This window comes from Phalaenopsis equestris, unplaced genomic scaffold, assembly GCF_001263595.1.
Source record: "Phalaenopsis equestris unplaced genomic scaffold, ASM126359v1 Scaffold000522, whole genome shotgun sequence".
Classification (NCBI taxonomy): domain Eukaryota; kingdom Viridiplantae; phylum Streptophyta; class Magnoliopsida; order Asparagales; family Orchidaceae; genus Phalaenopsis; species Phalaenopsis equestris.
The window spans coordinates 1081391-1093339 of NW_018164962.1; the positions used below are offsets into that span (position 1 = coordinate 1081391).

General features: G+C 35.1%; 1 protein-coding gene across 1 annotated transcript; it reads left to right on the forward strand.

Moving 5' to 3' along the window:
• The first annotated feature begins 3808 nt into the window (after positions 1-3808).
• On the forward strand, positions 3809-4398 carry LOC110028738 (ESX-1 secretion-associated protein EspE-like). Its single transcript, XM_020730715.1, has one exon. It carries the CDS (start codon positions 3844-3846, stop codon positions 4192-4194), a length of 351 nt encoding a protein of 116 aa, XP_020586374.1. The 5' UTR covers positions 3809-3843; the 3' UTR covers positions 4195-4398.
• The last annotated feature ends 7551 nt before the right edge of the window (positions 4399-11949 follow it).

Here is an 11949-nt window from a genome sequence, read left to right on the forward strand (position 1 = left end):
ACCTAATTCTCTGAAGCAAACAAGCTTCCTTGGTGGCATCAAGCCATGTTTGAGGGGTTCCAAGCTCTACAATAATAAGGTATCTAACATCTTACCCCTCTACGAACCAACCAGAACACTCTAGGTTGTAAATGGACATATAAATCAAACTCTATTAGTACAGTACCATTGCAGGCTACAAAGCAAGACTAGTGGCCCAAGGATTCAAGCAACAGCAAGGTATGGACTACCATTAAACTCTTAGTTGTGGCAAAATTACCCACGGTCAGTGCTCTCCTTACAATTGCCACACACCACAATTGGCTCATACAACAACTTGACATTCCTAATGTCTTTCTTCATAGTAACTTAGATGACTGAGTTTTTATGACCCAAAAACATGCTTCATTGATCTTCTCTATCTCAATCAAATATGTCATCTTGAAAAAGCCCTATATGGTCTCAAGGAGGCCACTCAACAATGATAGTTTTCAATTAATTACACCCCCACATGATTTACAATAAGTTTAGCAGACCCCTTCCCCGCCGTCTATCACCACAAAAATGCAAAAATTACTTCTAATCTACAATGACAATATTCTCATCATTGGTACTATCAACATAAAGCTTCGACAACTCAGTACCCAGTTCCTTCTCAAACATCTGAGCAACATCTCCCAGTTTCTCGACCTTCAAATTCACACCACCACAAATGACTATATCATTATCAATCCAAATATCTCTCTACCATTCTCTAAAAATAAAAGAAATGCTCTAATGTAAAAATGTTCTAAAAAAAAAAAGGGGGTTTACAACACCTCCCCCTCTTCCCCTTCTTAGAACCACACCACTTTAGACTCATCATATGCTCCTGACAATATTTAATTAACACTAACCAGACCTGACATCACCTATTGCATTAACCATCTATAAGCCAACATATGCACAGTCCTCCACACCATCGCATTCGGCTCCTCAAACGTATTCTACACTACCTAAATGGCACTCCCCCTCACAGACATTCAATTACAAAGGGGTCTCTTACCGTACGTGGACCTCAATTGGATGACGACCTCAACAATAGGACTCCCGCCTTTGGCAACTGCTCTTTTATGGGCACAACTATTATCTCATTGACAGCGAACAAATAACCAACTGTCACACATTTCCCCACCGAAGAACAATACATGGCTATCACAAAAAAAATAAAAATAAAAATCACAAACATCCTCTACCTCCGACAACTACATTAGGAATTCAACATCCCCATCACTGAACCCATCACCATGTACTACGACAACTTCTATGTCATTGCCCAAGCTCCCATGCTCCAACAAAGCATAATTTTATCAGAGATCAGCTCAAATCTAGAGAAATCCAACTTACAGATTTATTCATTAAACTACTCTCATAGCAGATATCAGTATGTCTGAGACAAGCTTGATCATCATTTTGAGGGGGAATAACAGCAAACATTCCTCCTGCTACTTGTCCAACACAGGCTCAGGATCACAGAGGACAACACTTCATTAACCTTTATCTGCAAATCAAGCCGCACCATTACCTTAACACCAACTCAACAAATATAAGCCATCTGATGTACATTTAAAAGACCTTTATAACCTTTTGAAACATGTATAAAAAAACAACATTGTTTATTGTAAAGATATAGAGCAAAACACCATTGTATAGTCATCTCATTTTGCTGTCCTAATTTTCCTTGCTCTTCCCTAAGCTCATTAACTCTACAATAATTTCGAGGAGTCATAATAATAAAATGGAAAGTTTACATACATGCCACACAATTCACGTGTCCAGAAATCTAAAACCTAAACATTCATATATACAGTACTTATAACATGTGGGTGTATAAACCTATGTATGAAGTGTAGTATTTTATTCTTAAGAAGACAGTGATAGTGATATTTATGATCTATTGTAAAATATTCGATTGATATGCATGCAAAGAAGAATAATTAAGTGTTAGATATGTAAATAAGCATTGTGTGCAATCAGGCTCGTTTTTAGCGAACAACTCGTTTTCGGCTCGTTAAGTAACTCGTGTTTGATTCATTCTTTAAGTAAATGAGCCAAACACGAATAGAATTTTTGCACTCGATATATAGATGATCCGAACACAAATGAAGCTTTGTTCGCTTTTGTTCGACTCGTACCTATTCTTTTTGGATGCCTGGGATCTCATTTATGGGTATTGGAGTTGATAACTTTACCATGAGATGTATGGAGATGCGTCCTTTCAATTTCAGACATTTGGGAACTGTTTGGAGCGGCAGAGATGGTTTATGCAGAAGTTTTGTGGATTTCCTCATTGCTTGCAGGTTTTGGCTCTTACTTATTGTTGCGGTCTTGGCTCTTATTGTTGCGGTCTTTACTGGATCTACAAGCCGTCAGTTTGACCCTGCTCATCGACACCACTATTACTATGGGGTTTTATGCATACTGTTATTTTGGGACTTTATGTACGTGTAATTTTTTGGGTATACTTTTTCTTTTGGTGTACGTTTTGGATGATTACATGTACCTTAGGTTTGTTTCTTTGCGTTGTGTTGTACTGCGGAGAGTGGAACCCCTAGGGGTTTGTTGTATGTTTTTTGTTTTTAGATGTCCCTCCCTGACTATGTAAGGAGCGTTTGTTTCTTTGCGTTGTGTTGTACTGCGGAGAGTGGAACCCCTAGGGGTTTGTTGTATGTTTTTGTTTTTAGATGTCCCTCCCTGACTATGTAAGGAGCCACGAGCTGCTCTTTAATACTGTAAGTCCTCTCCTCTCAGGTCAATGGTTTGATCCCACCATGTTGTGGGGGCTCTGAAATTTTAGACACATGACGCAGACTCTCATTATGAGGCCAAAAAACGCATGAAAAATCGATATTTGGGCCTCTGTCAAATATCGATTTCCTTTTTAATGAAAAATATATATATATTCGTAAGATTGTTCATGTTGCAACCAATCTATCATTATTTTGTTGAAATTTCTAGTACTGGTAGATTGGTATGCAGCTCAGACACAAAATAAAATAAATATATATTAAATTCTTTTTAAATGAATATTTTAATATAAATAATATGATTTAAACAACGACAGACTAGGGTTATCAAAATAGCTCGTTGTTCTCTCGTAGCTCATGTTTGGCTCTTTAAGCAAACAAGCCGAACACCAACAATGATTTTTTTTACTGACCCGAACAGAAACCGAGCCTGGCTCACTTAAGCTCAGCTCGTTTACACCCTTACGCGCAATGTATGTAAATATCCCTAATAAATCATAATATTCTCTCAAGTCTTCATCTCCTATTCTCAAACTATCAAAATTTATTCTTCAACTTAAAAAATCTTGTTCCGTTTCGAGTAAAATAAGTTTTGACCAAATTACAAGCTACGCGGAGTTCTACATTTTATTAACATCCCTATCGAATCTATCTGCTCAGCAAATTATTGTTGCAGCCACACAAGTAGCACAAATGAATTATTCTAATTATATTAAACTCATTTCTTATCGCTCCTTGCAACAACATACCCCATACAAGCTTTGATCAAGAAGAACAGTCAAACAAAAATGCTGATTAAATATGACAGAACTTTATGTTCTGTTAAAAAATGAAGCTTTGACCAACCTGCTACATACATTACTCCCATACACAGATAGGAAGTTGAACTAACAGAGAATTATTCTCTCTAATCTTCATCTTTTCTCTCCCAAATTTCCAACCAAATAGAGAAAGAAAACTTTATAAAATCATTGTCACCCACCCAGCAACCTCCATTGCAAACCTCACTCCATCCATCCTTATGTATATAAACACCAGACGCAGTATCACCACTCTTCATCACTCGCAGCAGAGCAAAATGGCTTCCAGTACTAATCTGTTCTTCACATTCTCCATTCTCCTCTCGCTCATCTTCTACAGCACTCACTCTCCATGCCATGCCGCTCGCTCTCTGCTTGAAAACGACGACGAGCCCGACATATCTCCTTATCCAGATTTCCCAGAACTTCCCAAGCCTGAATTGCCTCCATTTCCTAAGCCTGAGTTACCCCCATTGTTTCCTGAGCTTCCTCCCTTTCCTGAGATCCCTGGTTTTCCTAAGCCTGAACTCCCTTCATTTCCGGAGATTCCACATGATTTGCCGAAGCTTGAGTTTCCACCACTGCCTGAGCTACCGCACGTATTGCCAGAAGAGCAGAAGCATCCATGAGGTTAACATGTCAGCTCAGTGCTGAGCTAATTAATGTTCCATCTTCATCGTAGTCCATCCTTCAGTTCTTAAATCTGTTTTTTCTTTTTTCTCCTCCATGTTTATCAGATTTGTTTACGTACGTATTTAATATGATGGATGCTGTTGTAAGGTTGAGCAGATGTGGAGCAGCTGCTTATGGTTATGGAGATAATTACGTATATGGTTTCATTAATTTATCCCTTTTGATTTCTTTATTTTGTAATCGCCAAATGAAATCACTATATGCATAACTTCTCAAAGTAGTGTAAAAGGATATATAGATAAGGGCAAATAAAATTATAACAAGCATAACAATTCAATAAATCATCCAATACAAGACTAATATCTGCAGAATAAATGTCTACATCATATAAATCGAACTATAAACACAAAAAAATAATAGTTATATCATTTTAAAGTGGGGTGTCCCACAAAAGTCTGGCGTTGGAAGAACCACCCAAACTTATTCCAAAATCCCATCTCTCCTTCTCTAAACTCTTGTGGTCTTCACATTTTTTACAGAAAGAAATGACATCATGAGGGTCAAAGGGTAGAGACTTATTCCATATGGAGCTCTGGCATAGCTTTACGTCCGGACTAACAATAATATGCCGTCATGTGGAGTTTATTGGGAGGTTATTGAAGTGAAATCACAGAGATTATTGGGGGATTATTGAAGTATTATTATGATGCTATTGCGGGGGGTTACGCAGGGGGCGGAGGTTATTTGTGGGTTATTGAGGTGTTATTATGATATTATTGCAGAGTGTATCCGCAAAGGTTATTGATAGTGTAGCAGCAGAGGCTATTAGGAGGTTATTGAGAGGTTATTGTGACGTTATTAGACTTAATATTTCAATAACCCCCTAATTACCCTTCCAATAACCTCCACGATTTCACTTCAATAATCTCCACTAGAGGTCGGTCTGATATAGCACACATGACGGCATAATACTGGAGTACTCACGTAGTGTTGCGTACGTGCTCCATATGTAATAATTTCTCCAAAGGGTAAGAGGTCGACATTGATGTTTGACAGCTTCCATGCATTCTGATTTCAGTGCAGAGGCCCAAAATAGGTAGGAAGATTCCATCTCCTCCCAAGAGATTAATACTAAAGCGAAGTTTTGACAATCCAGGCGACTCCATTGCCTGCACTGTTCAACAATGGGGCCAGACATCCATCATGTCAAAACCCAATACGCAATTCAATTTTGGGAATCACTGGAAGTAACAAAACAGGAAAATCTGAAATTTAATGGCCAAGGCTCTAACCCGCGAGTCCAAGGCCTGATATTAATTCACTTTCGCCATAATGTTACTGAGCTTCCATGAAAGTGAGATGAATTGTGAATTGGTGGTGTTGAAATATGCCATTTAGAAAGAGTACACAGTTGACATCAGTCATGTATTACATTTTGCACTTTTTACTTATAACAATCGATAGGATTCATTTCTTCAAGGGGCTTATATAGCTTAGCTTTGTCTCCTCTACAATTTCTTCTTCTCACCTCGGCTCCACCGCCGACCAGATGCGAGAGCTTTAGGGAGGCGTCTCCACCCTATGCTGCCACAACAACGATCCAAAACTATAACAGACCGAGCGATTTGCCTGTTTGGCCCGATAATTCGATTAACAAGCCCAAATATGTGGGCCGTATTTTGTTGAAAACTGGCATTGTCGGCCCGATCCTCCTCCCTACACATTCTTTTCCAAGGTCGTCACGAGAAGAAATTATTGCATACAACCACCACATGTATCTCTGCATGTGGTGTCCAATCCTGACCGTAGATCACGATAATCTATGGTTATGATATATTTCAGTTTTTTTTTTAAATTTAAGTGGGGCCCACCGAAATACATCCTGACTATGGTCAGAATCCGACACCGCATGCGGAGATGCATGCGGTGTCCGTCCGCATGCAATAATTTTTCCGTCACCAGCAACATGTCACGAGCAACATGGTGAGCTGCCATGGCGACAATGACGATGATGCAGTTGATGGTAGGGATGATATTGGGGGCCGAATATTAAGTTCTTGTTTTTTTTTTTTTAAATATATTACCTTTGCTTCAATTTTTTTTTTGAATTTAATGAAAATATTTATATTTCAATTTGATATAATTTAAGTAAAGTTAATTTAAGTTTATCTTTTTTATTTCAATTTGATATAAAAGATTTAAGTAAAGTTAATTTAATACTAAGTGTTTAAATTTATATAAATGCAAATAAAATTTTTATTTCATTGTAACAATATATTCATAAACTTTTTTATGAAATTTAATTATCAAGGTGTAAATCCCGTAGAAATTTCATATAACTTGTTGCTCATGTTGTAGGAAAATTAAGTATAAATACTTGTAACCCATGAAACTTGTTGGAAAGTAATAGGAAAGATTTTTAAATATTTAAAAGGCACAATAAACTATTCCATTCATTGTAGTTTTTCTATAATAATAGAAGGATAAAGTGATGCTAGTTGGATTGATGATAATGATGATACAAGTGACTATTGATTTTACCTTCACATTTTGTGGTGATGCAATATCATGGAAATCTACTATATAAACATTAATTTTTATATCTACTATGAAAACAAAATATATATCCCTTGATCCAAGTACTTCTAAAGCCAAGTTGTTTAAATGTTTATTAAGAATTTTACCTTATATTGATATATATGTACTTGCTAATTTAATAAATTGTGATAGTAAAATAGTTATAATATAAGTAAAAAGTGCAACATGTAATAAAAAAAATGTCACATGAGATTTAGACATGAATCTTACATGACTTATATAAAAGAGGTGTCATATACTATTTTATTTCCTATGAGAAAAACATTATAGATCCATTGCTAAAAGAGCTTCAAAGACTTCTATATTGAGGTGTTCAAAAGAGATGCGGTTAAAAGGGTCATCACAGTGGAAACCCAATCCTGACTGGAAATACCATAACATAAAGTTCAATGTGAAAAAGGTAAAGCTGATTGAATGATTGATATAAGCATACTTCTTTATTGTTTAAAAGTCATCCCTATATATACATATAATTGTGTTAAATTTCAATGAAAAGGAGGTTGAGCTTTTTATCTTTTTCATAATAATCAATAAGAGTCTGCAACGTGATTGTTTCTCCCACATATCTAGTATTGAATCTCATTATGTTCTTTTTTTTTTTTAATTTAGAACTAAAAAAGTAAATTTACAATATGAAACTAAAAAATAAATTAAACACAATTAAGCAAATAAAACTAAAATAATGAGATTGAGATAATTTGGGAGGGAGACATATAAATAACAATATCCTTAGAGTACATCAAGTTTTGGATGCATCAATTTGCTCGCGCACCTTGATTAGAAGCAAAATTTCGAAGTCATTGCATTGCTCTAGCTAGTTGCCCAAAATGAAGAATAAAAGTTGATAGGAAAAAGTAAGAGGATTTCAAAAATTTTCCATCCCTTTCCAAGCTCATATTCTCATCTATTTATAATTGAAAGAGGAGAGCAAAATCTTAAATATTGTTTATGATTTATGATCTATTTTGAGTCGCTTTAGCCGTAAAGCTGTAGTAGAGAAATTAACTTCTTAAAAAATTGTTGTGAGCTACCGTACTTTAACAGATCTCCACCATAAAAATTTCTAGAAAACAACAACAAATCAGTCTAAAATAGAATTGTGGCATCGGTATAAGTTGACAAAAAGCTGTCCCAAAACACACTCTTAAACACTGGAAAAACTTCGGCCCCTAAATTTTAAAAATATATCAATTGAACTATGAGATTTTAATTGATACTTTAATCCACACAATAATATCCATTATTTAAAAGAAGTAATAAGAAAAAAGTTATAACAATCTTGTAAAAAATCAAACTTAATTTGCCTGCATTTGATCAAAATAAATCTATATACTATTTGAAAATATATTATATTCAACTTTCAGCAAAGTTGCTAAGCACAACACGTGTACGTCACTTCAGGCCAAGAAAATAAATGTTAATAAAGGCAATTAATAATAATAACATCTTTCATTGGAAATAAAATATACATGTTTAAATATCTTTTTACATGGATTTCTAGTATTTTTATATGCCAAATAAATGTTGTGTCTTTGAATTAATTTTAAGATAAGTGAAATATATGAGGCTATGCATCTATATAAAAGAGATTTATATTGTATTAATCTTAAATTATTCTAATGACCAAACATAATTGTTGTGAAATTTAGCGAAATAAAACAGGAATCAACACAAACTAGAAGAAGAACATAGAGATTTAATGAGGTTCGACAAAGAATTGCCTATGTCCTCGGGAGCGAGCAGCGGTTTCACTATTTCAGAGGAGTTTCAATACATCTCATAGGGTTACACATATATATAGACATATACTAACTCTCAGATAAAATTACAATCACACCCTCGCTCCCCCCAACCCCCTTTATTCCAGGAGACACACCTCTTCACAAGAAAGTCCAATTCCTTAGATATGAGCTATACCTAACAACAATATGAAAAAAAAAAATTACTAAGACTACAAATTTTCTCCAATGAAAAATAATTATAGCTATTCGAAGAAATCATCACATTTTTGTTATAAGCATGAATCGTGCATATAATAAACGTCAATGATATTAAAAAGAAAAGTTAAAGTAGACATTCTATGTGAAATACTGATATGTCATCAAGAAAACTTGATCGTCAAGTAAGAGTCTCAATGCATTTTGAACAAGAAACATTGTCAAATCCAACCAGCATACTATCATCTAATTTTGATGTTGTTAAAGGGATCTGAAAATAACTACATGAGATTAAGAAAATGCGGATTGTCTGATGTAGTGTTTTGATAAGTTCATTAAATTTACCAGCGCACCTCCCAAAAACAATCAATAATCTTCCATTCTTTACTTGAATGAAAATGGAAAGTGAAAAGAGCAAGTTGAGTACTTGAACTTAATTTTTAAAATCCTGACAATTGTTGCCGGTCACTAGAGCTCGTCGTTGACCACTAGAGTTTACCCTCAACCACGAGCAACAATTGTCACAACAAACTATGGTTGTTCTATATATATGTATATGAACATGAAGAAAACTATCGAGAACTTAGTTGAACAGCTTTATAGAGCCCTTAAACTAATTAAATAGTTTGACCTTGCCTAAAGTTGTGTTCCACGTTTGTTAGAGATTTAAGATGGCCACGTGATTACCAAACAAATTTATTTAAATAAGAAAAAAAAATATAATCAAATAAAAAAATATGCATATCCCTTTCCTTATGATTTAATAAATATAATTGTATTTCTGGTTAATTAATCCGAATAAAAGCTGATTACGAGCATTAAAACAATTTGCATGACATGCATAAGAAATTTACTTAATTCTTACATGTACTATAAGATAATCTCTACTGTAATTCACATAAATATTTTGCCTAAACAAATTTATATTTGATATGCAAAGTCTGATAAGAGTCAACGGCTCTGATGCATGGTTTGACAAATAAATTTTTATATTTGTGAAAATTTCATCTAATCAAGAATGTTTCTTGATATAATATTTCAATTAAAATTTTTAATACTTAAATTTCAAGACCATTCGGTCATATTCAGTTTATTGTCAAAACAAGCAGCTTTTTTTCACACTATTTCAGAAGCAAATAATCGCAAAAGATCGAGCTAACTTTTTCAATGAAATATATATATCTTTTCGTGCATGAGTTTATGACACCGAAGTTTATAAATATAAATATCAAACAGTAGTTAATAGATAAATAGATAGAATTCTGTGGTATTTATATAGAGTTTCCTAAAAGAATCACTCATAGTATTCAAATAATCAAATTTAACCTATGTGATCAAAGCTCAACCATAAATCTTGGCTTAATGAGGTTTTGTGCTTACTTAGTGGTTAATTAGTTTGACCTTCCCCAGAGTTAGTATAAAACTAAGGCGACTATAATGTGTGCAATATGCTTCCAAATATATCTAATGATATGTAAATTACAATGTTCGTAGTTATGTAATTTGATAAAATCTATCTTACTGCATATATTGCAGTGCTCTACTTCTTTTTATGATTTTTTATATATGACCAATAGGCATTACATGTGGTGTGGTCTAACTTAGGATGGAACGCACAAATGCAAGTAATCCTAGCGACGCGGGCGCTGAAAAAGCCCCTGACGCAGGAAAAATTATTATATATGATGTCTGATCCTGATCGTAAATTCAGTGATTTACGGTCAGAATGTATTTCGGTGGGCCCCACCTTTTTTTTAATATATAAAAAACTGAAATAATCATGACGGTCAAGATCGGACACCGCATGCAGAGATGAATGCGGTGTCTGTATGCAATAATTTCTCCTGACGCAGGGTGCTAAAACACACCAAACCCGAAGAAGCCCGATCTCTTAATTTCAAAAATATCTTACATAAATCTAAAGTTGTCTTATTAGATATTTTTTATTTTTCTAATATTATGGGACAATTAAATTTAAATCCATCTCAACATGTCTTCACGTTGTAAGGTTTTGCTGCAATAACTCTATACTGAAGTACAGTAGAAAAAGAGGAAAAGATCTTCTCACGTCGCCATTGGCGTCTTGCACGTCCCAACGCCCACTAATTTATTCTTAATTTAAAATCAATTCCTCCACAACCGAACTTTTTTATATGATACATTGTTGCAGAAGGATTTGTGCTATGCTCTTAAATTATTTAGTTTCTTTGTCCAAATTATTTAAATGCATGCTCTGCTATTGTAAAATACGAGAAAATATTAGATCAGGACTCCGGATGCATCCAGACCGGAGTCCAATAGAAGGCGACACATATAAAGTGAATCAATCACAATTCATTTTACACGTGGCGTCTTCTTATTGAACTCCGGATGATCCGGAGCCCTGATCTAATATTTTATCGTAAAATACATTGAAAAGAGATTCAACATGATGCTAATTAATAAAATACAGAGTACAACTACTAAAACTAAACATTTGAAATTAATTTAAATTTTTACATTATTTGAAACACAAATAAATGGAGTTAACCGAAGGGAATGGTTGAAGTGTTAGGTATGACTTATATACCAGGAATTTGGAGATGTGTGTCTCCTGAAATTAAGAGGTGCGTCTCTTGATGTGAAGAGGTGTGCCTCTTGAATTAGTGGGTTGGGGGGGAGCGAAGGCGTGTTTGTAATTATATGTGAGTTTTATCTATAAATAAATGTGTAACCCTATGTGTATGTAACTCATCTGAAATAGTGATTTCATTGCTCTGCTCTCGAAGATGTAGGCATCTTTGTCGAACCTTGTTAAATTCCTGTGTTCTTCTGGATTTGTGTCGATTCTATTGTTATGTTTTCTTCGCCATAAATTTCAAAGCAATTGGTATCAGAGCGAAGTTGAGGTTCTAGGGCGGAGGAGATCGACGCAGGAAGAAGGAAGAACGAAGAGGAAGATGATCGTGACGAATTGGAACAGAGGAGTTCACATTTCGCAGAAGAGCAGAGCAGTTCGCAGAAGTTTTAGCAGAGGCGAAGGTGAAGGTTCTTTGGTTTGGCGGGAGGAGCGTTAGGGTTCTCGAATCGCAGACGTGAAGAAGAGTTCGGCGGTTTCGCCGCAGTTTCGGACGAGTTCACGAAGGATTTAGAACACAGGCGTTCCGCGTGAAGGAGCAGTTCGCGACGCAAGAGGAGTTTGGCCTTCGTCCACGACGCAAGCGATAGAGGAATCGC

Excerpts from the sequence above, each read along its gene's own strand:
- LOC110028738 (XM_020730715.1), top strand. The coding sequence starts at position 3,844 with ATGGCTTCCAGTACTAATCTGTTCTTCACATTCTCCATTCTCCTCTCG.